General features: G+C 52.7%; 2 protein-coding genes across 4 annotated transcripts; both read left to right on the plus strand.

Moving 5' to 3' along the window:
* The first annotated feature begins 360 nt into the window (after positions 1-360).
* Positions 361-4138, plus strand: Klk14 (kallikrein related peptidase 14). Its single transcript, XM_027920279.2, has 5 exons — positions 361-400; positions 1152-1323; positions 2964-3217; positions 3331-3467; positions 3986-4138. The coding sequence occupies exons 1-5, from the start codon at positions 361-363 to the stop codon at positions 4136-4138; spliced, it is 756 nt and encodes a 251-aa protein (XP_027776080.2).
* Positions 4139-15272: 11134 nt separating this feature from the next.
* LOC114079288 (kallikrein-13-like) lies at positions 15273-24633 on the plus strand. Of its 3 annotated transcripts, none has more exons than XM_027920515.2 (5): positions 15273-15324; positions 20537-20726; positions 21025-21293; positions 22040-22176; positions 24445-24633. In XM_027920515.2, the coding sequence occupies exons 1-5, from the start codon at positions 15273-15275 to the stop codon at positions 24631-24633; spliced, it is 837 nt and encodes a 278-aa protein (XP_027776316.2). The 3 variants fall into 3 exon arrangements, with proteins under 3 accessions (XP_027776316.2, XP_027776317.2, XP_027776318.1); XM_027920516.2 differs by having other exon boundaries at positions 21025-21074; XM_027920517.1 differs by lacking the exons at positions 20537-20726; positions 21025-21293.
* Positions 24634-27334: the final 2701 nt, after the last annotated feature.

Here is a 27334-nt window from a genome sequence, read left to right on the forward strand (position 1 = left end):
AGGCAATAAAAAAAAAAAAAAAAAAAACCTGTCAGAGGGCGGTGGGGAGCAGGGCCAGCCTCTCCACGGGGATAAAAGGCTCTGTGGCGTGACCGGGAAGAGACACCACCCCTGCTTCTGCTTGCCCTGTGCAGGAGGGACCTAGCCTGCTCAGCATCCTTCCTCCCTCCTGAGGAGCCCCTGGACCCGCCCTCTGGGGCTCTGGCCTCTCCCCTCTGCCCCTCTCCCCATCTCTGGGGCCTCTGGGGGTCTTGGTGTGAGTGGTCCTCCCGGCCGGGCCTCCCAGCCCTGAGTCTCTTGCAGCTCCTCCTCCTCTCCGTTTACCTCTGCACGTGCCAGGACCTGACCCTCAGGCCCAGAATGTTCCTTCTGCTGACAGCACTTCAGGTCTTGGCTGTAGGTAAGGGAAGAGTGGTTCCCTGGAGTCTGGGAAGCACTTAGGGAAGGGCTCTGGAGAAGCAGGAGGCTCGGGGCCTGGTGAGACGGGAAGAGGTGGTCTGGGGCCATGGCTGAGGCGCATGCGCACTGGAGGCCGAAGTTCCCAGCTGTAGAGATACTGGGAAAGGGTGGGAATGGGGAGAGAGGCAGGGATGGGAGGAGAGAAAACGAATAAGGAATTGGGGGAAGCTCTAGGTCCTGAGTGGGTCCTATCAGCATGGGGGGCCATGGGGCTCTCCTTGGTCCAGTCAGGGAAGAAATGGCTTCTTGTCCCAGCACGGTGGAGGAGGGTAGGGCTGGTAGGTGCAGGGCAGGGTGTGTGGGGTGGGGTGGAGGCGGGGCCACACTGGGCGGGAAGGTTGGGGAGAGACAGGGAGCCCCTGGACGTGTTCAGGAAGGACTGATGGCGGGGAGTGAAGGGAGACTCACTGATGGGGGATGGAGTCAAGGGTTGTGGGTGCAGGAGGAGGTAGCCATGGAAACTATAGACACTGTGGAGGAGATGTGGGGGAGAGGTCAGAAAACGCCCTGGTTGTGTTGGGGCAATAATGGGGACAATGCTGGACACACTGGGTGGGGCAGAAAGAATGAGTGACTCAGGGATTAGCTCGAAGGCAGGGGCTTTGTCGCTGGACAAGGTGCAGAGTCGAGAGAAGTGGGGAGCCTTTGTCCAGCAGCCTTCCCCTCCCCACCCCACCCCTGCCCACTCCTAGGCCTGGCAAGGAGCCAAGGGGATGACAACAAGATCATCGGTGGCTACACGTGCATCCAGAACTCGCAGCCGTGGCAGGCCGCGCTGCTGGCCGGTGCCGGGCGCCGCTTTTTCTGTGGAGGGATCCTGTTGTCTGACCGCTGGGTCATCACTGCCGCGCACTGTGCCCGCCGGTGAGTGAGCCCCTGGCCCCTTCATGCCAAGTGCATTCAGAGTCGAGCACCTGAGCTCAGAACCCAGTTAGTAACCGGGTCCCAGCTTGGGGTCTAGAGAACACCCGAAAAGAAAGACAGCTCACAGTGTGGATTGAGCTCAGATGAGAGTCTAAGCCTCTACAATCATCTTTGAGCATCTAGAACCAGACTCCCCGGGCAGAGCAGTAGAGTACCTGGCTGCAGGGTGGGGGATTGAGAGGTTACGGGGAGGTCTATCCCCCAGAATCCAGCCCTGTTCCCTTAACCCAGGGGTCCAGGCCCCCAGCCCCCTTCTCTTAGACCTGAGTTTAGATACCAGAATGCAGACCCAACCCATAAGAGCCCAGAGCCCCTCCCAGATCTCGGGCCAGAGCTAAGAACCCAAACCCCAACCTTGAAGTCCAAGTGCAGGCTAAAGCTCAGTAGCCTACAAAGCAGATGAATGGCATACACTGAAGTTCAATCTAGAACCTAGAGATAGAGCCCAGTGCCAAGTCTAGGACACGACGCTCAGAGTGAGAGCCATCCTCTGGAACCTGGTATCCCGGTGGTCATTTAGAGCCCCTCTTGAGGTGGATGGCTCAGGCCAAATCTATAAGCAAAGGCCCAGGCTATAATCTGTCATAGATTATAGAGGCTATAATCTGGCCTAGATTCTAGGGTTCAGAGCAGCCTGGGATGCGGCTCAGTGGTAGAGAGCTTGACTAGCATGCACAAGAGCCTGGGTTCCATCCCTAGTACTACAAAAAAATAAAAAGTTCAGACCAATATTTAGAACCCTGAGCCCCAGCAGAGCATGGAGCTCAAGTCGTCATTTCAAACCCAGTCGTGAACAAGAGTTTAACCCAGAACCCAGCACTCAAACCAGAGTTCAGAATCTGTTAGCTCAGGTCACATTGCTAAACATGGAACCCTCAGCCCGAAAGCTCACATCAGAACCTGAAAGTGTGCTGTCTTCAGAATTGATGCCGAATCCTGATCGTAGGCCAGAGTCAAAACCCAAGCTCTCAGGACCCCAGAGTCCGGGCTGGATTAGGATGAACCTGCTCCAGCATATCCATCCTGACTTAGAGCCCAGAGCCATGACCTGGGGTCTCATCAAGGCCTCAGAGCGTAGAACCCTGCACAGACCCTGGGACAGAGCCGGGAACTCCAGTCACCACCTTATACCCAAGCCAAGAGCCAGAGCACAGCTCAGGGGAAGAGGGACGGCAAGTAAGGATGGCCTAAAAGAGATGCCGGGGACCGGGCAAGGTAGTGCATGCCTGTAATCCCAGCAACTCAGGAGGCTAAGGCAGGAGGATCACAGGTTCAAGGCCAGCCTCAGCAACTTAGTGAGGCCCTAAGCAACTTAGGGAGACTTTGTCTCAAAATAGAAAATAAAGGAGGCTGAGGATGAGGCTCGGTGGTTGAACACACCTGGGTTCAATGCCTGCTACCCAAAGAGAGAGGGCGGGGGAATGCCCAAACCAAGAAAAAGGATAAGAAAATGTTCAGCCTGCAGTTAGAGGGGAGCAAGTTAGACTTAGGGAAAACGTCACCTGGAGTGGGGTGGGCTGGAGGCAGGAGGAGGCCGAGGCCCACCGTAAGCTGCCTTACTCTGGGGGGTCACGGGCCAGGATCCTTCAGGTGTCCCTGGGCAAGCACAACCTGAGGAGGTGGGAGGCTACCCAGCAGGTGCTGCGCGTGACGCGCCAGGTGCCACACCCTGGCTACCGCTCCCGGACCCACGAGAATGACCTGATGCTGCTGAGGCTAGAGAAGCCCGCACGGCTCGGGAGGGCAGTGAGGCCCATCCCCGTGGCCCAGTCCTGCGCCAGCCCTGGGACTTCCTGCCGTGTGTCAGGCTGGGGCACCACCTCCAGCCCCGAGGGTAAGGACACCTGCACCCTGGGAGGAGGACCAGGGCCTGGGCTCCCGGGCCTGAGGGAGGAAGGCTGGGCCCGGAGCCCGGTCTTACTGGGTCTTCCTGCTCCATGCCCGCAGTCAGGTACCCCACGGTGCTGCAGTGCGTGAACGTGGGCATCTCCTCAGACCAGCAGTGCCGGAAGGCCTATCCCGGAGCCATCACCTCGGGCATGGTGTGTGCCGGGGTCCCCCAGGGCGGGAAGGACTCCTGCCAGGTGAGGCCCCGGGTGTGGGCGGGGGGAGGGGGTTGCTTGGAGCTGCCTCTTTAGGACCAAAGAATCTTGGCGGCCAGGTTGTCTGGGGAGGGGCTGCGAGAGCCGGGCCCCCTGCCTCCTAGCCCTGCACCCCTCCATGCCTGAGTCTCCTCATCAGTAAATGGGGGTGACCCCCTTCAGGGTGGTTGGTGAAACTGGACACGGGCGTCGTGGGAAGCGGCCGGGGTGCACAGCGGTGCCACACACAGGGTTTGGGGAGCACCGGCCTCAGGAGGCCTGAACCATCTGAGTGGGCGGAGACGGCAGGGCTGAGGAGAGACACAGTTTTGTGGAGACAGAGCACAGATGGAGAGGGCCCTGTGACCACCAAGGCCCCCAGGCCAGCCCAGGGCTGGGTGGAGACGTGCAGGACCCCGGGAGGAGGGAGGCAAGTGCCCCTGGCCTGTCCCCTGAGCAGGGCTGGACCGTGGGCAGCTCAGCCGCCTCTCTCCCCACCACATCTCTGTCCCTCCCCTCAGGGTGACTCTGGGGGACCCCTGGTATGTGGAGAGCAGCTCCAGGGCCTCGTGTCCTGGGGGATGGAGCACTGCGGCCGGCCCGGGTACCCAGGTGTCTACACCAACCTCTGCAAGTACCAAAACTGGATCCGGGAAACGATTCGGGGCGGTTGATCGTCCGCGTGACAGTTCCTCAGCTGCCCCACGAGCCTCCCCAGCCCCTGCTGCCTCAGGCCCAGGACCCCAGCTCCCTGACTCTTAGCCGAACTCCAGCCTCCTGCTTCCAGAGCAGGGCTTCAGGCGTCCCCCACCCCAGGACTCCCTCAGGCACAGGGGGCAGGGACACAAGCATCGGGCTGGCGTCCTATTTCAAAGAGACAACTGTCAAAACTCTCAGTGTCTCTAAAACCCAAAAAAACGACAACAATAAAAACAGAATAATCCCAGATTTCACTCATCCTTCATTTAGTTCATGTGAGAAACAAGGACACAGTGGGCCACATGGGGGGGGGCTGGTACCTGGGGGTCTGCTCTGGTATCTAGGCGATGCCCCAGCACTGCCTCCCCCCTCAGCCTCCTCTCCAGAGCTGCTGAGGCCAGCATGAGGAATCAGGTTTCCCAGAAGCTGGCCACACACACCAGCCCTCCTGCTGCAAGGTCTCAGGTGTGCAGAGCTGGGCGCGTCACACCCCTGAGGTCAAGGTCTGGCAAAGCCCTCCTCTCGTGTTTTAAAGTTGTTTCTGCCCTTCCTCCCCATCTCCACAGTCCTCCTCCCCAAAGGGACGACACAGCAGCCTCAAATTCCATGCATCCTGGGAAAGCACGCAGGGTCACGTTGAACGTGACGTCCATGACCCCATTGTGTTAGGGGTCTCATTCTCTTTCTTACTTTCACCCCTTGATGACTATTTATTGCACACACACCTACCCCGTCCGAGGTGCTCATCCATTTACTGGGTGCCTGTGGTATACCGGGCATGGTCTTGGGACCTGGAGGTGGAGTGGGAGCCCACATTCTAGAAGGCACGACAGGCCAGAAACAGTAAAGTAAAAATAAAGCAGAGTTCCTGTGAGTGAAAAGGCCCTTAACCTTGGACGGGGTGGCAGGCCCCAGGTGCGCCAGAGCCAGCACCTACCTGCTACTATAGCCCACTGGAGAGTGTTCAGGAATTTCCAGAGCCAGCTGCTACATACAGCCATTCTTAAAAACTGAGTTACATAAACTTAAAATTGGGTGATTTGTTAAATGAAGTCAACAACCACAGCATCTGTCCCTAATTATTCAAACGAATATTTGTGGGGCTGGGGTGGCTCAAGCGGTAGCGCGCTCGCCTGGCATGCGTGCAGCCCGGCTTCGAACCTCAGCACCATATGCCAACAAAGATGTTGTGTCCGCCGAGAACTAAAAAATAAATATTAAACAAAAAATGAATATCTGTGATCTGGGGTCATTTCTGTCCATGGTTCTACATTGGTACTGATGAGCTTCGACATTTCTCTTCCCAACTCTGTGTCCAGTGAGGCCACATTGGTAGATCAATGGCAACCACAGTGTATTCACACCACAGAGGCTGGCCAAGGCGCATGCGCGCGCGCACACACACACACGCACACACACACACACACACACAGAGGCTTTTATTGTTCCTCGGGGAGCCATTGCTAAGCCCTGGCCCCTGGAACCTGGACGGGTCTGCCCAGAATGTGTCTTAGTGTCTGTCTTCTCTAAATTCTGTGTTCGGATCCTACAGAGTTCAGATACACTACAATGTCACTCTAGCCTCATGTTCTGTGGGAGGTGGCAGGGACTGGGGAGCTCTGAGGTGGCAGGCCTGGGACCTGCTCACTGCAGCTGCACAGAAGATGGCCAGGATGGACCAGAGCCCCGCCCGTGTTCCTCCCCGGCCCTCCAGTCTCTGTAGGTGCTGTTCTCAGTGCCTGATAGTCTCCACACTTAAGTGAGGTCGTGCAGTGACTGTCTTTCTGCATCTGGCTCACTTCCCTTAGGGTAAAGTCCTCCAGTCCACCCGTGTCATCACAAGAACGACCCTCTTCAATTCACACCCATTACCCTTTGTGCACTTAGTGCTCAGCAGACACCAAGGTGGCTTCTGTATCGTGGCTCTTGTGGAGGATGCCACCGTGAACACAGGAGTGCAGATCTCTGACATATGGAGACTTTACTTCCTTTGGCTGTGTACCCAGGAGAGGGGCTGCGGAATCACGGGGTGGCTCTGTGTTTACGTTCTTGAAGAGCCTCAGACTATTTCTATAAGTTCCTACAAGAGTGCAGGGTGGGTCACCTCTTGAGGTGATATCTCAATGTGCCTCAGCCTGATGATTAGTTGGTGACACTGAGCACCTTTTTATATCTCTTGGCCATTCACACCTTTTGAGAAATGTCTATTCAGGTCCCATTTTTTATCGGATTTCTTGTGATCTTGCTATTGGGTTCCTTTACTATATATTTGGATATTAACTCTTCATCTGATGTATAATCTGCAAATATTCTCTCCCACTCCGTAGGTGGGGGGAAATCACTCCTGATTGTTCCCCTTGCTACATAAAAGCTTTTTAGTTTGATGTGATCACTCATCTTTTTTTCCATTGCTGGTGATTTGGGGGTCATATTCAAATGCCAAGAAGTTTCCCCCTGTGTTTTCTTCTGGTGGTTTCAGAGTTTCAGGTCTTATGTTAAAGTCCTTAATCCGTTGTATTTTGTGTATGGTGTGAGGCAGGGATCCAACTTCATTCTCCATGTGGACATTCGGTTTTCCCAGCAGCACTCTTTGGGGACTGTCCTTTCTGCACTGTGTGTCCTTGGCATCTTTTTTGGAGATAACTTGGCAGTGAATGCCTGAAGGAAGGAAGTGTAGGTGAGGAGTCACACTGAAGTGGTAAATAGAGTAGTGTTCAGACTTCACCAAAGGCTCTTTTAAACAAGAAGAGCCATTTGTCCATTTATTGCTTCTCACTGTCCAGAGTCTTCCAGGCTCTCTACTCTGTTCCCTGGCTCTGCACGTCTGACTTCATGCTGATATGATGCTGTTTTGATTACGTGGCTGTATGGTAGATTTTGAGATCAGGCACCGTGATGCCTATAGTTTTGTGCTTCTTGCTCAAGATTGCTTTGGATATCCAATTATGTTTGTGTTTCCATGAGTTTTAGAATTATTGCTTTTTCTATTTCTGTGAAAAATGCCACTGGGTTGATAGGGATTGCGTTAAACCTGTAGACCACTCTGTTCAGTAAGGACATTTTAACAATGCTATTTCCTCCAGTCCGTGAACATGGGATATCTTCACATTGTTTCGTGTCATCTTCAATTTCTTCAATATTTTATAGTTTTCAGTGCACAGATCCTTCACCTACTTGGTTGAATTTATTTCTAGGTATTTTATTGTTTCTGATGCTATTATCAATGGGATTGTCTTCTTAATCTTTCTCCGATAGTTTGTTGTTAGTATATAAGAAACACAAGTGAATGTTTGTATGTTGATTTGGTATCCTGCCACTGAACTACATTCATTTACTAGTTCTTACGATTTTTTTTTTTTTTTTTGGTGGACTCCTCAGGGTTTTCTATATAAAAGATCATGTCATCTGAAAACAGACAATTTCATTTCTTCCTTTCAGGTTTGAATATCTGATTGCTCTGCCCAGGACTGCCCCGACGATGTTGAATAGAAATACCGACAGTGGAGGGAGGGTGAAGCTCAGGGGTAGACTGTGGGCTAGAGTTCATGAAGCCCTGGTTTGATTCCCAGCACCACAAAAAAGAGAGGAAGGAAGGAAGGAAGGAAAGGAGGGATGGAGGGAAGAAAAGCAAGGAGGTAGTTGCAGTGGGCGTCCTTGTTCTGATCTCAGAGCACGGGGTGCGTTAGCTGGGGGCTGGTCGCACACGGCCTTCTGTATGTGAAGTGCATTACTCCTATACGTCATTCATCAAGGGTCTTTATTTTGAAAGGATTTTGTGTTACGTCAAGTGGTTTTTCTGCATCTAGTGAGACGATTGCATTATTTTGCCCGTCATTCGGCTAATGGAGCACATCACATTTTTTAATACACTGAGCCCTTCTTGCTCCCAGGGATAAATCTCACTTGGTCAGGGTGTTATGAGCTTTTCATTATCTCTTTAATTCTGCTTCCCAGTATTTTGCTGACGACTTTGCATCTATGTTTAACAGGGATATTGGCCTATAATATTCTTGTCTTACGGTGTCCGCGCCTAGGTTTATGGAGGATGCGCCCTCTGTGTCAAGGCAACACACACACATACTGTGACTCCACATGTGGCAGCCATACAAGCTCTGTGGGAGAAAGGAGTCAGAAGAACCTTCATAGCTGGGTAGCCTCAGCCCTGACGAGATGATTCAGCCCATGCCGTAATAATCTGCCTGCATCCTTCTATAAAACGAAGTGAAAGTAGTTTAATGCAATTTCCAACTCACCAACCCAGCTGTGGTGGTTGAATACCATATTTTATTGATTCCAAGATGTACATTCTGTCCACATTTTAATACCTTTGGAATTGGGTGGCACCTCACAACTGGTTGAGCACCAGGTAATGACATCATGTCATAATTTAACTAGCAGCTCCTTTTTCTTAGTAGTGTATAAACTAATACATCAAATGAGATCAACAGTCCTCTTGTATTCAGTGTAATAGGGCATGAAGGGAGGGAAGTGTAGGAGAGGAGTCACACTGAAGTAGTAAAAACATAGTGTTCAGACTTCTCCAAATGCTCTTTTAAACAAAAGGAGCCATTTGTCCATCTCATTTATTGCTTCTTACTGTCCAGAGTCTTCCAGACATGTGCTGACCAATATGGTGCCCATTAGATATATCATATGGTTATTTAATTTTTAATTAAAATTAGAACCATTTTAAAATGTGATTTCTTAGTCATACTTGCTGAGGTGCTCAGAAACCATATGTGGTCATTGGCTGCCAGTACAGATGCAGACTATCTCCATCATGTCTGAAAGTTCTATTGGATGAGACGGCTCAAGGTTATACCCTTACTTCTCCCAGTGTGGTCCAGGAAACAGCATCATGGGATTTCTGGAGCTTATAAGGAATGCAGAGTCTTGGACCTCAGTCCAGGTCAACTAAATCAGTGTGCATCATAACAAGATCCCCAGAGGATTCCATGCATGATAAAGTTTGAGAGGCATCATTCCATAGTGTACATCCACCATGTTTAATGACCCAATCCCCAGCGATGGACACCTAAGCTCCCTCGACTACCAGAGCAACAGGGAAGAGAATATTTTCTAACCTGCCACCAGTGTACCTATAGAAGACTCTGGAATGTGCACAGAGGAAAGAGCCAAAAGACCTGCCTTTAATCAGTTTTGCCAAATACTGGCAGTGGTATTTTTAAATCTAGGAAACAAAGATTCCTCTCTTCCTACACCCTCCACGACGTCTGTAGTTCATGAAATCATTCAGAAAATAGTAATTGAATCCTACTGTGTGCCAGGTATGGTTCTAGGAATAAAACGGTTGAACACTTCTGCTCTCTATGCGCTCACATTCTAGAGGGAAGGCAAGAAATCAATGGATAAGTAAAACATAAAGTCTGAGAGACGAGGGTAAGTACCTCAGAGGAAAAGAGAGGATAAAGAATGTCAGAGATGAGCTGCGGTTTGATGTTGGTGGTTACACAGGCCAGTAGGCCTTGGTGGCCAAACTCCACACATTATTAAAAAAGGTTTGGCCCCTGCTTGGATTCTGGGAGATAAACTGTGAATCCTCGGAATATCCTGTCTAATAACTGCGTCTTGTTTAACTTGGGGCCTTTGGCCATGCCAGGAAATCCACACAGATTTACAGTGGGGACATAGATGTTGTGTCAGTCTGACCTCCAGAGAACCTGGATACTACAGTCAGCCGGGCAGACGGGCAGCCCCCAGTGAGAAAACCCTGGACACCAAGGCCCGGCTGAGCCCCTGTGGGCAGCACTCTGCACCATTACGCAGCATCGCTGGGAGAGTGAAGAACTGCCCACGTGACCACCAGGGCAGGACAAGTGGGAGTTCATGCCTAGTCATTCCTGGACTCTGCCCCATGCAGCTTTTCCTTTGTGGATTGATTGGTTGATGAATCAATCGATCGATTGATCGATTTTGTGGTACTAGGGATGAGAACCAGGGCCTCGCACGTGCTAGGCAAGCCCCCTACCACTGCGTCCCATCCCCAAGCCCCTTGGCTGATTTTAACTGTATCCTTTCACCACAACAAACCAAAACCATGAGTATAACAGGTTTTTTCTGAGCTCTGTGATTCCTTCTAGCAAATCGTTGAAACTGTTCTGGGGACCCCTGACCACAGTGGTCAGAGTCTTCATGGAGACGATGACAAGAAGAAGCCATGTGGGCCCCAGGTACGAAAGTTCCAAGATGGGGCGTGCCTGGCATGAGAGGGCAGGAGAGGAGGAAGGGTAGACGGTGACATCGGGAGTATTGGGGCCAGATGCCGCCGTAAGGAGACGCGACTGTCATCACAAGTGGAGGATTTTGAGAACAGCAGTGACCTGCTCTGACTGGCATTTTACAAGGCCACACTAACTGCTCTGCTGAAAATAAAATATGGGAAGATGGGGACAGGAGCCCAGAGACCCAACAGGAGACGTGTGGGGATCCAGCCTGCGGGGCGAGGGTAGTCGGAAGGGGACAAGGATGGACCATGGGGAGCAACGGTTCCACCCTGGACCTGTCTTGGAGGTGGAGCCAACAGGACTTAGTAACAATATGGATTGGGGACACGAGAAGAGGAACTCAAGGGTGAGACCAAGATGTTTGGCCAAGTTGAAAACATGGCGTGACCCTCTCCTGGAAAGACCAAGGCCACAAGGAACGCACGTCTGGCCCGTGAGGGGTGGAGGACCGAGGTCCGGTTTTGAGCATGGAGATGTTGAGCAGGCAGCTGGACATGAAGTTCAAGAGAAGGTCTGTCTGGAGACATTAAGTTTGGGAGTCATCAGCAGGTGATGGCATTTAAAGCCACGGGACCAGATGAGATCACTGAGGGAGTCAGCGAGGACCGAAGAGAGAAGAGGCCCAGGAGCCAGCACTGGGGCGCCCCGCCAGGTGGAAAGGGGACCAGGAGACACCAGCGCCAGGCACCCAGGAGGAGCAGCCGGTGAACTGGGAGGAAAAGAGCAGCTCTCTGGGGGAGCAGGCAGGGAGCCAGGGGCTAAGCTGCTGATCCTCAAGTAAGAGGAACCCCCAAGCGCTGGCCGTACGGCTGCTAGAGCCCCCAGAGAGCGGCCTCAAGGGAGAAACGGGGGAGAGGACTGCAGCCAGGGCGTGTGGCCAGCTGTCAGGAGGAGAGCAGCCCAGAGCAGAGCAGGCAGGAGGGCAGAGAGAAGGCCATTCTTTTTTTTTTTTTTTTTTTAATGGTGATTATTGTCCTTTGGGTGAAATGTGGGAGGAATCGTAGCATGTTTCTGTGGGGACAACTCATGAGGGAAGAAAATAATTGGTGACACTAGCAAGAGGGAGGACTTGCTAGGAACCAGGCTGGCACGAGGTCCTGGAAAGGTCAGGAGGGACGGACACCCAGCGAGGCGGAGGGGCTCCCTCCGTGGCAGGGGCGCAGGCTGCTCACCTAGAGAAAGGAGAGGAGGCAGAGGACGTGGGCACAGGTGCGAGGGGTGGCCAGACAGACTCTTCTGACTTTTGCTATTCTCATGGGAGAAGAGTGGCCAGTGGCTGCATTGGGACAAGTGGTGACGGCGTTGGCATCCCGAGGGACACCACAAACCCAGCTCTACAGAAGAATGCATGGTCTCTGACCTTGTGCCTCCATCCCTCCAAGAATCTGCTGTCCCCCGGTTCTCTGCCTTCTCTGTGGCTCTGTGCTGCTGTCTGTCTGGGTGTCTCTGTCTGTCTGTCCTCTCCCGGTGGCCCTGTTTATCCTTCCTGTCTCTCTTTGTCTCCCCTCCCTCCATGTTTGCATGGGGGCCCCTCCTCTGGGCCTGGGTGTGGGGCTGACTTTCTGGACCCAGGCAACAATTCCAACCAGAACTTCCAGTTTCTGCTTGACAAAGAATCCATTCTGAAGCCACGCTAGGGTGGGGCCTCCTCAGGGAACCTCGGCTTCTCACTTGTGGCCCTCGGCTGAGGCCAGGCTCCATTCTAAGCACCTGCAGATATTAACTCATTTAACCCTTCTCTAGGAGGTAGGTGCTATGCATGGTGCCGCTTAACAAATGGGGACACTGAGGCCCAGAACAGCCACCTCATCTGCACTCAGGAGCTCCACTAGGAACTCTGCCTCTTTTTCTAGTCCTTCTTCCTCCAGCCCTGCTCCCTCTACACCTGGATCTGTGACAAGCGTACCTGGATTTGGTCCAGTTCCTGTGTGACTTTCAGCCGTGGGCTCCTCTCACCTTGTTAATCAAGTGAGGAGGTGGAAGGAACCCAGCCCTCGGTGGGTCCATGACCTAACTTCAACGCCAGCCAGCCAACCTGAGTCCTGCCAATCATAACCCCTAATATCAACAGTGACCTGGCACTCACCCCTCAGCAAATGCCAAAGCCAGCCGCCCCCACTCCAGGCTCCAGTCCCTCCCAATGAGAAAGCTTCTCTGGAAGTCTGGACCCAGGCCACAAGAGGGCACAGGTACCCCGACTTCCCACACAGCGTGTCACCTCACTTCACCTGGCATCCTCCCTCCTGCCACCCCACCTGACCCCAACGCTCAGAAGGAATGAGCTCAGCACCCACTCAAGGCCCTGCCCTGCCCTGTGGGGTGGAGGAAGTCCAGGGTGTGGAGGACAGTAGCCTTTCCGTCACCTTCAGAAGTCACAGCTCTGACCCAGGCCCCCACACAGGCACCACAACCTACCCGGGGGACAACTCCCTGTCTACCCTCATCCCCACTGGACACCCACAGCCCAAGATCAACCACCTCAACACCTCCCCATCCAGGACCTCAGCCTCCGCCCCAAATCCAGCCCCGACCAACAGACCCCATCCACAGCACTATCCCCTGTCCCTCCCGTCTACAGCCCAATCCTATCCCCAAAGTCAACTCTAGAACCACCTACAGCCCCAACCGTTCTCACCCAGTGGCCATTCTCCCCCCAGACCTGTGGCATTCCAGGGCTGACCCCCAGACCCACCAGAAGCCTAATCCAGACTTTCTTCCTAGTGAAAGACTTTGAAAGAGACCCAACAGGTATCACCCTTGGAAAACTAAGTGGGTTACCTGGTTTTGTGGGTACCTGGTTTTCTGCATCTTTTACTGCCTCTGAGCTACTGTGCAACTTCCAGTTGCAGATAGCTGATAGCAACACAAATAATTCCTGTCCCAAACCATGCAAACGAACTTCATCCTGTAGAAGTACCACTAATCACCCTCCTCCCCTCCACGCCACGTGCAATAATAAGCCACTTTCATGTAAATTCATTTCACACTCCTAATCCCCCAGATGTGTAACATCTTTGCTGGTTAGTCAGTTATTAATGAGTCAAAATATAATCTTTGTTTGACATGTTCATTTTGTATCTGTTGCATGTTCCTAGTTACTCCTTTTTTAAAAAGTATCTTTCGATCGCCACATCCCATGTGTGACTCCCCAGTTTGGGCGGGATCCCCTTCTGCCATTTGTCTCTGCCCTTGATTTTCATGATGACAACACTGCCAGCTCTCTCTTTCCAAACTTCACCTGGTCCCCATCCTTGGCTTTTGTCCAAATCCTGACGACACCTCCATCCTTCTTAATCCCTAATCCTGCCCCCTCCGCCCCCCTGGGATTAACTCACAACCCCACCCCACCACAGTTCCTGGAGCCGCCTACTCATCCCCAAACACCACCCCTTCCTCCTTCCTCTTCCCCACCCCCATCCCAGCCCCAGAGCCTCAGGATTTCTGCTGCTCCCTCTCCACCTACCTTTCATGGACTCCCTCACCCCATCCCACGGCTCCTAAAAGGCCATTTATCCAAAATGGCTTTCCCAGGCCCAGTCCCTGCCCCCGTGCAAGCCCAAGGGCAGTTGACTTTCTACCCATCTAACCCATGAGTCCTTGTGCCTGATGGCTGTGGGCATGTCTTGGGGAGGGGCCGACAGAATAAATAAGGCCATCTCTGTGCATTTCAGAGAAAAAGGGGCTGGAGACACCGGGAATTGCAATCTGATGTGTTGGGTTTGCTGTTGAGAGACAAGCGGGGGTGAAGCTGGCCATGGGATCGGGGCAGATCCCATGGACACTCTTAGGTCAGAAGTGAAGGGACCCAACTCCAGCAGGGAAATCAGGTCACTCAGGGACAAGCAGGAAGGGACAGACCAGAGGTGGAGGGTGCAGGGTGTGATTAACCGGGGTTGAGATTTGGAAGTAAGCTAGAAACTGGCCATCTGGGAGCTGCCATGTGTTAACACGTGGACCCGCGGAGGAGGAGGCTAGGGCATGGGTGAAGACCTTTGAAGCTGGGCTGGGCTAGGGGCTTGGGGGATGGAAATGGGCTTTCCCCTTCCCCTTGCTGCCCAGAAAGTTCACAGTGGGTTCACCTCCAGCTTGGGCGAGGCCAGATCTGGGTCCCAGCTTGTCCTAGAAGCTCCGCCCCAAGCGGAGGGCCAAGCCCAAGCTGGGGGGTGCCTAGGGAGAGCCTGCTGAGCCATTGGGGGTGGAGAGGGGAGCCAGCCACCGGGAAATGCTGAGCGAGCTGGGGGAGGGAGTTCAGGGGTTAAAAGCCATGGGTCGGGGCTGAAGTTCTAGGCTGCTGGCGGCTGAAGTTCCTCACGGGGCCCCTTACTCAGGTAGGGTCGCGGTGTAGGGGGGGTGCATCGGAGGGGAAGAGGGGGATGGCCAAAGTGGAGCGGAAGGAAGGGGATGCGGGAGAACAGCTGAATCAGCGAGGTGCGGGAGAGGACCTAGGAACCTGCAGAGAAGGAGCGACTGAAGCTCAGGACAGACAGAAACTCAGCTGGAGACCAGGGGTCGGGACGGTCTGGGGAGGGGAGAATGGGGTCAGAGCCCGGAAGAGGAGAGAGTGTCCTGCGGACCCCACTCGCTGGAGGGCTGGGAAGAAGGGCGTGGCCTCTGCAGCGAGGAGCTGCGGGCAGGAGCCCCAGGGGGCGCACGCGCCCCTCCCTCCTTGCTCCCCGGCCCCCCCAAGGATGGAATGGGGGAGGGGCAGACTCCAGACTGAGCTTTCGAAGAGAAAGGGGAGGGGCGGTGCAAGGCTCGAGGACGTGGAGAAGATTTCCCACGTGGGGGTTCCCGGCCACTTTGCAACACCCCCTTCAACTTCTTCTCAGGCCCCGCCCGCCCTGCCCCCCACCCCAGAGCCGCCATGTGGCCCCTGGCCGCTGCCATCGCCTCCCTGACCGTGGCCTTGTCAGGAGGTAAGCATGCATGGGGGCGGAGGTGCGGCGGCCACTGGCGGCGAAGGTGGGAAGGGTCAGGCCTGGAGGAGGGGGCGTGGGACCCGCCAGCTCCGCCCCCCCGCCCACTCGGGGCCAGCCGCGGGGCCAGCTTCCTGCTTGTCCCTGAGTGACCTGATTTCCCTGCTGGAGTTGGGTCCCTTCACTTCTGACCTAAGAGTGTCCAGCCGTCCACCTCCCAGCCCCTACAACACAGGCACCACAGCTTCCCAAGTTCAAGTTCAACCAGGGGCTCCAGAAGGACACAAAGTCAATGCTGAGCAAGTAGCTTAGTTCCCTCGTGCCTGAGGTGTTTCCTTCTGTAAAATGGGACCCTCTACGTATGTGCCAGCAGGGGGTGTTGTGAATGAGAAAATGAGGGAATGCTTTCAAGGGCTCATGAGTGACAGATGGGACTTCCCAAGTTAGTCATTATGACTTTATTGGTCGCTCTCTAATAATTCTCATCCCCTTCCAGGACTTTATAGTTTGTTCTTCCCTTAATCCTTGGGGTGGCCCTGCCCAAAATTTGTCCCCAAAGATTCCTGTTTGCACTTGAGTCCCTGTTCCTTGGATTTGCAGGCGAGACCCGGGGATCCCATCCAAACCCCATTCTTTCATTCTGAAAGTAGCTGTTGAACACCAGGCCCTGGGCTGGGTCCCTGCCCTTAGCACCCAAACCCCAGCTGGGGAGGACAGCGTTATTCAAACAGTTGCCCAAATATCGAGTTAACAGTTGATTCACACTGAGATGAGACCAGGCAGGAGATGCCAGGAGCCGGGAGGGGTAATGGCGTCTCCTGGCCTGGAAGTCCTACTAAGGAGCTTGCTCTGGAGCCCAGATCTGGTAGAGGAGGGTCCCCCAGAGCCTGACACCTGGCATCATCCTTGGCCCGAAGGTGGGGTGGCTCCTCTCCCTTGGCCACACTCCCAGGACTCACACCCATGCCCCTCCTGGGTGCCACACCCGGGACCAAGAGCCCCACATGCTACATCTTGTGGAATCCTCAACAGCCTGATGAGGTAGGTGCACTATAATTACTCCAATTTCACAGCTGGAAGTCCTGAGACTCAGAGACAGAAGGATCTTGTACCAAAGACACCAGCAATGCCTGAGTCAGGATCCTTACCCAGGTTGCCATGTTGCCGCCCTGTCCACCAAACCCTGGACATGAGGCCCTGCAAACTGACTGCATAACTTTGACCTAATGGACTTATACTTTTTGCTTGTTTTTACTGAAGCAAAATCACATTAAAAGTAAAGTTTATATCACTGTCCTGAGTAGAGAATGGCCTCCCTGGCCATATTCAAAAGTTATAGGGAAAAAATAAACCTCATAGGGAACTCAAAGTGAGGTGTTCATTGGGTTGGACCACTGGAAATCACCTCCACTTGGCCCTTTTGGTTTTTGTTTGTGGTAGTGCTGGGGATTGAACCTAGAGCCTTGGTGCATGCTAGGCAAGCACTCTACCAACTGAGCCACATCCCCAGCTACTTGGCCCTTTTGGACCTCTCTTAATTAGCTAGTGCAGATAGTTTGGCTAATGCATGTCAGGTTGCCTGTGGAAAGCGTCTGCGGTCTTCGGGGTTTTTTTTTTTTGTTGTTGTTGTTGTTTTAATGTTTGTCTTTTAGTTGTAGGTGGACACAATAACTTTTATTTTATTTTTATTTAGTGGTGGTGCGGAGGATCGAACCCAGTGCCTTACATGTGCTAGGCGAGCCCTCTACCGCTGAGCTACAACCCCAGCCCTGGTTTTTGGTTTTGGTATCAGGGATTGAACTCAGGGGTACTCAACCACTGAGCCACATCCCCAGACCATTTTGTATTTTATTTAGAGACAGGGTCTCACTGAGTTGCTTAGCACCTCATCATTGCTGAGGCTGGCTTTGAACTCAAGATCCTGCTTCAGCCTCTCGATCTGCTGGGATTGCAGGTGTGTTCCCCTGTGCCCAGCTCTCCTCTGGTTTTAAAAGTGAACTCAACTGAGCGTGGTGGTGCACACTATAATCCCAGCTACTCAGAGGCTGAGGCGGGATGATCACAAGTTCAAAGCCAACCTGGGCAATTTAGGATCCCAAGTTCAAGGCCAGCCTGGACAAAATAAAGTTAAAAGGGCTGGAGGTGTAGCTTAGTGATAGCACGCTTACCTAGCACACGCAAGGTCCTGTTTCCATCTAAATTAAAATTGAAAAAAAAATTTAAAGTGAGCTCAGTGAGGACTAGGTGTTAAAATCATATTAATATCATCATGAGAATTTTATACTTGACAAAATCAGTATTAAAAGACAACTGGGCCCCGCACGGTGGCCCAGCAGCTCCAGAGGCTAAGGAAGGAGGATTGCAAGTTCAAAGCCAGCCTCATCAAAGGCGAGGCACTAAGCAGCTGAGTGAGACCCTGTCTCTAAAATACAAAATAGGGCTGGGGATGTCGCTCAGTGGTCAAGTGCTCCTGAGTTCAATCCCGAGTATCAAAAAAAAAAAAAAAAAAAGACAATTGGATGGCAACTCCATTTCTGACTTTGCAATTTAATGTCACTTATACCTCCTTTCTGTCTCACCTAAAATCATGCTCCACCCCTCCCCCCATGACTTCTGTACCTAATTCTTAAGAACCATGGGTCAGTCCCAATGCTTCTCATGCGGGCAGGGATACTCCTGGGGGCATAAGGGACCTCCTGCTGTAGCTAAGAATTAATAAGAACTTTCCACTTAGAGTGTTGTCTCTGTGCCAGCTGCAGAACTGCAGGTTCAAATGCAGGGTCTTGGTGGATCTCCTGGCTGCCCAGGGCCTGAGGAACCGCTACAGCCGGCCCTCCACACCCACAGGTTGTATCTGAGGATTCAACTAACTACAGATGGAAAATATTCAGGAAAAAAAAGTTGCTTCTGTACTAAACTTTTCTTCTCCTCATGATTCCCTAAACAATACAGCATCAACCACTGGTTGTAGCATTTGCATTTGATTAGGTATTATAAGTCATCTAGAAGAAAATTTAAATTGTAGAGGAGGGTTGTGTCAGTTATATGTAAATACTGTGCCATTTTATATATGGGTCCCTAGCATCCCTGGATTTAAGTGTCTTTGTGGGTCCCAGAACCAGCCCCTGATGGATATCAGGAGACAGCTGTACTCTTCCTTCTTGACAACAGGGAAAACTGAGACTGGTGACTTGCATGAAAGTGGCCCACTCAGGATGGACTGTCTGTCCCACTGGCCACTGCTGTGCCTGCCACACCCATTGTTCAGTTATTGAGCACCTACTGTGTGTCAGGCACTGTGCTAGACCCTAGGGATGCACCTCTGGATAAAGTAGTTAAGGTGCTTGTAGTCAAAGGAGCTTACAGTTTAGGTAGAGATATTTCTAAAAAGAAATGTAAACACAAGCAAATATAAAGAGAAATGCATAGCGATCATTGCTCTAATGAAAATCATTGGGGGGGGGTGTCATAGTGAATGCCTGGGGTCCAGATGGGGTGACATTAGACCAGGTAGCCTGAGAAAACCTCTCTGAAGAGGTGACATTTGAGCTGAGCTCTCAAAATCAAGGACCCGATATGTGACTTGTAGATTCTGAGCCCTGTCTGGTAGAATATTAACATGGCCTTTATCTGAACTGCCCAATACGATAGCCACTGGCCACTTGGGCAGTTGAACATGTGGCTGACATCACTGAAGAACTGGATTTTTTCATTGTTTCTTGTGTGTGTGCTCCTGGGGATGGAACCCAGGGCCTCACACAGAGGCAAGTGCTCTACCTGAGCTACAGCCCCAGCCTTTCACTTCATTTTCATTAATTTAAATCTAAATACTCACAAATGGCTAGTGGCTACTATCTTGAACAGCATAGTTACAGATAAAGCACTGTCTAGAAAGAGGAAACGGCAGGGATGAGGTCTGGGGTGCTTGAAGAACGGGTGCATGAGGCGGGAGTGGAGGGATCCAAGAGCAGAGAGGCAGGGATGGACAGAGAGGCTGGCGAGGGCCAGATGGAGCAGGAGCCTCCAAATCTTGGCCAGGTTTTTGGATTTTACTTCAAAGAAGTCGAGCCTGGTAATGACATGGCCTGACATTCCTTGTTGGAGACTCCTTAGGCTGGACTGGAGAGACGCCAAAGTGGCAGCTTTTAGGGACTGTTGGAATTGTTCGGGCTGGAGAAGGTGGCGCTTGGACCAAGATGGTGGCAGGGAGCTGGAGAAAACTGGATATTTTGGAGATAAGACCAACAGAACTTGTTGGAGGTGAGGGACGAAGGAAAAAGGGGAAGCAAAGATGAGTCCCAAGTTTGGGGCTGAGCGTTGAGGAGTTCAGAATCTAGAAGACACATGTCTGGTCCTTGATCTTGAGAGCCCAGCTCAAATGTCACCTCTTCAGAGAGGTCTTCTCAGGCCACCTGGTCTAATGTTGCCCCATCTGGACCCCAGGCATTGCCTATGATATCCCCCAAAGGGTGGGAAAGATGGGAAGGAACAGTTTTGGTTGAGAAAAATCAAGTTGGGGACACAAGGTTTAAGATGAATATAAAGCTCAGGAGTTGTTAGCATTCGAGTTTCTACCTTAGGGAAGAGCTTGGAGCTGGAGATGTGGATTCATGAGTGGTTTGCCTCAGAGACACCCAGTAAATACCTGTCCAAAAGATGGATGGATGATGGATGGATGATGGATGGATGGATAGATGCTGCCTGGGAGGTCAGCCTCTCTTCCACCTTCTCCATCCCTGGGGGTAATGATAAGACAGGTGGAGAGGTCAGGCTTTGCTGACCTAAAAGAAACATTCTCATTCCATGAAATCTTCTTTCACCCCCCCACTGGATGATTTGCCACATCTATAAAAAAAAAAAGAAGAAGAAGAAGAAGAAACCGGGCTGGGGGTGTGGCTCCGTGGTAGAGCGCTTGCCTAGCAGATGTGAGGCACTGGGTTCCATTCTCAGCATCACATATAAGCAATTAAATAAATAAATAAAAGGTCCATCAATAACTAATAAAAATATTTTTTAAAAAGAAGAAGAAACGTTTGCCCTGATTCCTATCCACCAGGTAGGACATGTCAACTCCTACAGACCAAAAACTGAACCATCAGTTCCTCATCACCCAGAACAGCAGCCTGACTTCTTCCCCAAGCCCAGGAACCTCCGCCTCGACCTCGTCTCCCCCCGGGACCCCAGTTCTCTAACAATCTCTCTTCTTCCCCAGGCATCTCCCGGGAGTCGCCCAAGATCCTCAACAGCACCAACGGGACCAGTGGGTTTCTCCCCGGGGGCTACACCTGCCTCCCCCACTCCCAGCCCTGGCAGGCTGCCCTGCTCGTGCGAGGACGGCTGCTCTGCGGGGGGGTCCTGGTCCACCCCCGATGGGTGCTCACGGCAGCACACTGCCGGAAAGAGTATGTGGGACCTGGGAGCGTGGGGTGGACACGAGAACGGGGCTGGGGTGGCCGGTGGTCAGGAGTTGGATTTAATGGCAAGGCTGGAGTTAGGGCTTGGGGGTGAGAATGAGGTTGGCTGAGAGATGTGGAGGGTGCAGGATGACCGCCCAGGAAGAGGTGGGCGGGGCTGGAGCTGAGGATGTGTTTGGAGACAGAAAGGTGGGGGCAGGGAGGGCGAGAAGGGTTGGGGAAGAGATGGGGCTGGGCATGGAGAAGGCTCATGCTGTCCCCTAACCACTCCTTCCTGCGCCCGCAGTGGGTACAGAGTTCACCTGGGCAAGCACGCCTTAGGGCGCGTGGAGACCGGCCAGCAGGTGCGGGAGGTGGTCCGCTCTGTCCCCCATCCTGAATACCTGGTCAGCCCCACCCACCTGAACCATGACCACGACATCATGCTGCTGGAGCTACAGTCCGAGGTCCAGCTCACCGACCACATCCGCACCTTGCCCCTTTCCCAAGTCGACTGCCTGCCCCCTGGCACCTGCTGCCGGGTGTCCGGCTGGGGCACCACCACCAGCCCCCAGGGTACGTCCACACTGGGCCTGTGACCCACAGGAGTGGCTGGGGAAGCCGGGCCACCATGAGGGAAGGGCGGAGGAGAGACCCTTTATGTATAAAAATGTAAATAATTACAAAGGGACATGATATATATATATATATATATATATATATATATATATATATGAATATATACAAAAATATAAATATATTGTCTAATATAGTAATATGTTCTTATAAATATATGTTGTCAAGTTATAATTTATGTCCCATAGGTTGAGTAAAGTTTATAAATGTTATATATTTAAATATATAAATTATGTTTGAATACATAATTATAAATGAATTTATATTTTACAATACATTTAAATTATAAATACATAATTATATGTTTTATAATAATAAGTAACATGTATTTTTATAAGCATGCATTTAGTAAATGCAATAAAATATAAATTAGACATCCTTATATGTATGAATAGCATAGCACAATCCACAGGGCACTGGGTCTCTGGGGCAGTGTCCCCTCGAATTTTGGCGTCTTCCCCACAGGTACCATCACTGCCTCCCCCTCCTCCCCCCTCCCAGTCCTCCCCTTCCTCCCCCCACCTCTCTACTGCATCTCCCCTCTTTCTGTGGGGCTCCCTGGGCACAGGCCCCACCTCTTCCCCTCCCACCTCCACTCCCCACCACCTCTTGGCCCCTGTGGCTCTCCTCGGCAGCCTCCACCCCATTTCCACCCAGAACACTCAGACTGTCTCTCTCCTCCTCAGTGAGCTACCCCCAAACCCTACAGTGCGCCAACATCCAGCTGCGCTCGGATGAGGAGTGTCACCAGGTCTACCCAGGGAAGATCACGGCCAACATGCTGTGCGCCGGCACCCCAGAGGGCGGGAAGGACTCCTGTGAGGTGAGACCAGGGGCTGGGGGTGCCCGGCCAGGATGGGAAGTGGAGCTGGGGCAGGTGTGGGGGAAGGGTCTGCTCCCGACCTTGGGGAAACCTGTCCTTGTGAGGCGAGATGACCTCTAGCTTAAGGGTGTCAGGACTAAAGGTACCCAGGGACGGCACATAGAATTCATCTCAAGGTTCAGCTTTGACCAAGGAGCTGCCCAGGTCCCTGCATCAAGATGCATGAAGGTTGAGATTATTCCAATTGTGACAGAAACCCAGCTCCCAATGGCTTCAGCAAAACAACAAAACCCTGGATTTTTGACATTGAAAATCCAGAAGTGGCTGCCTTCAGGCACAGATATACCCAGGTGTTCAGAGCATGTTTTGGGAACTCTGTCTCTCTCTAGCTTTTCTCTTCTGTTTGGGCCTCATTCTCAGCCAGTGCTTCCCCTGCAACGCGGGACAGCCCAGCAGCTTAGGGCTTGCACCTACCCTCTTAAGAACCCTGTTGGACCCAGAGAACACCTCTTTTCCAATAGCTGAAACAAGTGTCTTGGGCACCATTCTCACTAGGCTGACCTGTCATGTGTCCTGAACCATTGCCCTGGCCTGCGCTGTGGGAGCCAGAGAGGACTGGGGGCCAGTGGCCTGGGTTGAGAGAGAATGGGGGAGCTCCCACACAAAAGTCAGGAGGCTGTTGCTAAACCAAGGGAAAGAGATACCAGGGGCAGGCAGAACAATAGAGAGGCGGCTCCTCTCCTCCTCCTCCTCCTCCTCCTCCTCCTCCTCCTCCTCCTCCTCCTCCTCCTCCTCCTCCTCTTCCTTCTTCTTTTAACAAAGAAATGCTTTGTTAATACCAACATGCTCAGACTGTAAAGCACTAAGAAATTTAAATATCCAGGTCATGGCATACTGGTGGCAGAGTCAACCAAGCACTTGAGGGGGACAGCAGCAGGTTAGGTGCCACGGTGGGTGAAGGGCCCGCTGCAAGTTCCCAAGTCCTCTCCCCTCCCAGGCATCAAGAGGGTGGGGGTGCAGCCTGCTGCCCTCCAGGCATGTCAAGACAAGGGAGAGAAGCTTTCTGTTTCTGGACTGGTGTCATCCAAGGCTTTTGACTTTCTAGTCTTCTTAGTCATCGTTTTGGCAGAGAAGCTAGGTTGCTCTTGTCCGAGAGTCTGTTAGTCTTGACTGTAGCTCTGTTGGCAGTTCCCAAAGCCTCCCTGGGAATTTTAGGTAAAAACGTCAAATATTTCACCAATCTGTGGCGTTGAAACCTGAGATCTCCCCTCTAAGGCTCTGATGCAGGCCCAGACCCCAGCTTCTGCCCACCCTTCAGCGCCACACGGCTGCCTGGTTCTCCATTTACCTTATCAAGAAAGATCAGAGTAGCCATTCTGGATTATTTCAAAACTGTGCCCATAGAGAGGCTGCTGAGAGAGTTTTGGTTCAGTGGGGAAGGGTATGATGGTGAATGAATGACGTGAGCCTTGTTGCATTAGTAATGTCTGCTTGGGCGCCAGGTGGAGGTGCATGGGTGTGGCATACGCTGTCATGCCTGACTGTGCTAAGTCAGTAGGGACATGGCACAAAGCAGCTGAGCTGTGCCAGGGCACCGAGAAAGATATAAGCTGTCTCCATTTTTTTGGCGGGGGAGGGTACCAGAGATTGAACCCAGGGGTGCTTAACCACTGAGACACATCCCCAGCCCTTCTTACAAATATTTTGGGCTGGGGATGTGGCTCAAGCAGTAGCGCGCTCTCCTGGCATGCGTGCAGCCCGGGTTCGATCCTCAGCACCACATACAAACAAAGATGTTGTGTCCGCTGAAAACTAAAAAATAAATATTAAAAAATTCTCTCTCTCTTAAAAAAAATTATATATATAATTTAGAGATAGGGTCTCGCTGAGTTGCTTAGGGCCTCACTAAGTTGCTGAGACTGGCTTTGAAATTGTGATCCTCCTGCCTCAGCCTCCCTAGCTGCTGGGATTACAGGCGTTTGTCACCACACTTAGCATCCCCTTTTAATAAGAATAAATAATAGAGAAAAACAGAAATGCAGACACCGATCTCTGTCCCTATCTCTCTGTCTCGGGATCTTTCTTTGTAGTCTTCTTCCCACTGTCTGCCTGCGCCCCTTGCTGACTTCTCTTTCTCAGTGTCTTGCCTTCTCTGTGTCTGGCTCTGTCTCTGACTCCCGGTCTCTGCGTGTCTCTCCGTCTTCCACTCTCCCCCATCTCTGCCTTCGTGTGGCCCTAGCCACAACCCTGTTTCTTCTACCCCCTCAGGGCGACTCCGGGGGTCCCCTGGTCTGCAACCACACGCTCCACGGCATCATCTCCTGGGGAGACTTCCCCTGCGGACAGCCCAACCGGCCTGGCGTCTACACCCGCGTCTCCAAGTACGTCCAGTGGATCCGTGAAACAATCGGGGAACCCAGAAGCCAGGAGCAGAAGGGGACCAAGGGCGCTCAGTAGCCGCTGGACGGAGCTACCTGTCCTCCTCCCGCCACGCCCCCCACCTTGCTCAGCCCACCTCTGTCCCTTCTGCCCGGAGTGCGGCATCTGAACCACTGGTCCCTGTTCTCAAAATGTACCTGAAGGGCCAGGTTTCAGGACCCCTCAACGGCCAGCCATGCGGCCTCCCAGATACTGCACCCTGGACAGACTCTAATGACTCGCACTGGGATAGCACCCCGGGTCTCCCAGGTCACTGAGGCCCCCAGGTGGACCCCTGTGCGCTCTGCCTGCGGCGACATCTGTAACAATCCCTCCGCCCGCGAACAGACCCCCTTGACCCGCCCTTGACCCTCGAGTGTTCACTCAGTGCCAGGGCAGCAGGTCCCGCCGCCCCACACTCAAGGAGGTGCCGACTCCCACGAGATTTCTTCCTGAAAATCCCTTCTGCCCAGAATCTTCATCCCCGACAACACTCTGGGCGCCCCTGAGTGGCTCATCCAGCTAACTCGGGATCCTCAGAATGGTCACTCACCTGCCCTGGGCCTCACAGACGTCCTAACCCCCCCCCCCACCCCGCCACCTCCGTTCTGAATGCCCGCCCATGCCAACGTCCCCTCTCTCTGAATCCCTGTCCCCACTAAGGATCAATGGCACACCAACCTCCACAGAGATGGGTTCAGTATCCCCAAGGGCCAGTGTGCTGGGCCACCGAGTTTTCTGTCCTGCATCTCTGTCTTGAGTTTCCCCGAGAACATCTGTGGTCAATGTCCCTTGTTTTTCTGTCGTTGCCGTGACCTCAAACGTGCAGGGGCTCCGTATTCAGCTCCTGGAGTCTGCTTAATGCGATCCCCCAAGTCGTGAAACTCGGAGCCTCTTTGTGTTCTCATCTGTAAAGTGGGCTCTTAATTCCTCCTCCTAGCATTGTTAGAAACGTGTGTGTTGAACGCTCACCACTATTATTATTTCCATATAAATACTACTTTCAGATGTACAACTCCTCCCATCTGCAGAGCGCCCAAGAAAAAGTTAGGGGCATTTATTTTTCTTATTCAGTGCCAACCACATGCCAGGATTCTCCCGAGTGTTGGGAAGCACAACTTTGTTATTTATTCAACAAATACTGGTGCCTATTATGAGTCACGCACGGGAGCAGGCACAGGTGATAAGCCCTGAAGTGAACAGACACAAACATCTGCACTTGTAGAGCTTATGTTCATGGGGAGAAACCATAAAAAACGAAGAGCATAAAAATAAGCTGTCAAGTGATAATTTAAGCAATGATCAGAAAAATAAATAATGGAAGGAAGCAGGGAGGAAGGATAGGGAACGCTGGGTTGGAGAGGGGACTGGGCTAGAGAGGCTGTTTTGAACAGGATGGTCAGGGAGGAGGATCTGAGAGGGTAACATTCAAAAACAGGAGCCGGTGGCATATCTGAGGAGCAGCAGGCCAAGCTGCAGGCACAGCAGGTGCAAAGGCCTTGAGGCAGCAGCCTATGTAGTGTGCCTGAAGATCAGTGAGGAGGCTGGTGTGGCTGCAGCCACCATGAGCAAGGAGGAGAGAGAGCCAGGCAAGGGTGGAGGGAATGGGGCTGCTTGGGGTCTTGTGGGCCACAGGGAGACTTGGCTTTGACCCTGAGTAAACTGGGCCCCCAGGGAGGGCTCTGAGCAGGGAAGGGCTGTGAGCTGACCTGGGTGTGGACTGGATCTCTCTGGCTGCTGTGTGGGGAACAGGCTCAGGAGGCTAGAGGAAGCCCCGTGAGGAAGTGCCCCTGACCGCCTAGGCTGGAGGTGACGAATCCTGCAGCGGAGTGATGGCCTTAGAGGAGCCGAGCAGAGTTCTGCTTGGTGGGATTGTTGGAGGCACCTGACATGGAGCCCGGGAGTGTGCGCAGGAGAGAGTCAGAGAGACCCTCAGACCGGGCCTGAGTGCGGGGAGCATGGGGGCCGGGTCAGGGAGTTTGTTTGGGACAGCCAACTGTAAATAGGCCTGGCCTTCGGGGAATTTACAGAAAATAAAGCTACAAATGCGGTCACAGACTGCAGTGATCTCTGTTTGTTTCCATGAAGGACATAAACAGGGTTTCGTGTTAGAGAATAGGTGGTCCAGGAGGGCCTCTCGGAGGAGGCAGCTGCTGGGGACCGCCTCCTCCAAAAGAGGGAGCTGCCGGGCAAGTCCCCGAGGGTGGGGGTTAGCCTGTCCTGGGACTGAGGGAAGGCGGGGAGTGACGGGATATCATCATCATATTTCCTTTGGCTTTTGCCCCTGGCTCCTGGCTCACGGCTCCGGGACCTGTTATTTCCTGTGTCACTAGAGAAATAGAATGTCTTTGTTAGAGCATTTGACTTTTTGTCCTTGGTTCCTGAAGCTGCCCCAGACCAGCTTCAGAGTCACCAATATAAAGGACATGCGTGTGCTCTCCACTAGTCCTTCCAAAGCACAGCTGAACTTAGGTCAAGAGGAGAGTTTGGGAGAGTCCCTAGAAAACCATTGGGGGTGGGGGGCTGGTTGCCCGGGGATCAGCCTCCTGCTTTAAAGGCTGAAGTTCCAGGGAGGGGCGAGGGCTGAGGTCTCAGTGGGTCACAGTGGCTGCGCTGATCCATCATGCCTGTGTAATGAGCAACCCAAACAAAAACAAGGAAACAGATTGGACGCAGAGCTTGCAGTGGCTGAGCACACCCAGGAGGGTGAACAAGAGCACATCGGGGTGCCACTGGGGCG

Source organism: Marmota flaviventris, chromosome 18 (assembly GCF_047511675.1).
Source record: "Marmota flaviventris isolate mMarFla1 chromosome 18, mMarFla1.hap1, whole genome shotgun sequence".
Classification (NCBI taxonomy): Eukaryota; Metazoa; Chordata; class Mammalia; order Rodentia; family Sciuridae; genus Marmota; species Marmota flaviventris.

Coding starts and splice junctions, on each gene's coding strand:
- Klk14 (XM_027920279.2), top strand. CDS start 361: ATGTTCCTTCTGCTGACAGCACTTCAGGTCTTGGCTGTAG. Junction 1,324..2,963: donor GCCGCGCACTGTGCCCGCCG/GTGAGTGAGCCC, acceptor GTCACGGGCCAG/GATCCTTCAGGTGTCCCTGG. Junction 3,468..3,985: donor GCGGGAAGGACTCCTGCCAG/GTGAGGCCCCGG, acceptor CCCTCCCCTCAG/GGTGACTCTGGGGGACCCCT.
- LOC114079288 (XM_027920515.2), top strand. CDS start 15,273: ATGTGGCCCCTGGCCGCTGCCATCGCCTCCCTGACCGTGGCCTTGTCA. Junction 20,727..21,024: donor GCAGCACACTGCCGGAAAGA/GTATGTGGGACC, acceptor CTGCGCCCGCAG/TGGGTACAGAGTTCACCTGG. Junction 21,294..22,039: donor CACCACCACCAGCCCCCAGG/GTACGTCCACAC, acceptor TCTCCTCCTCAG/TGAGCTACCCCCAAACCCTA.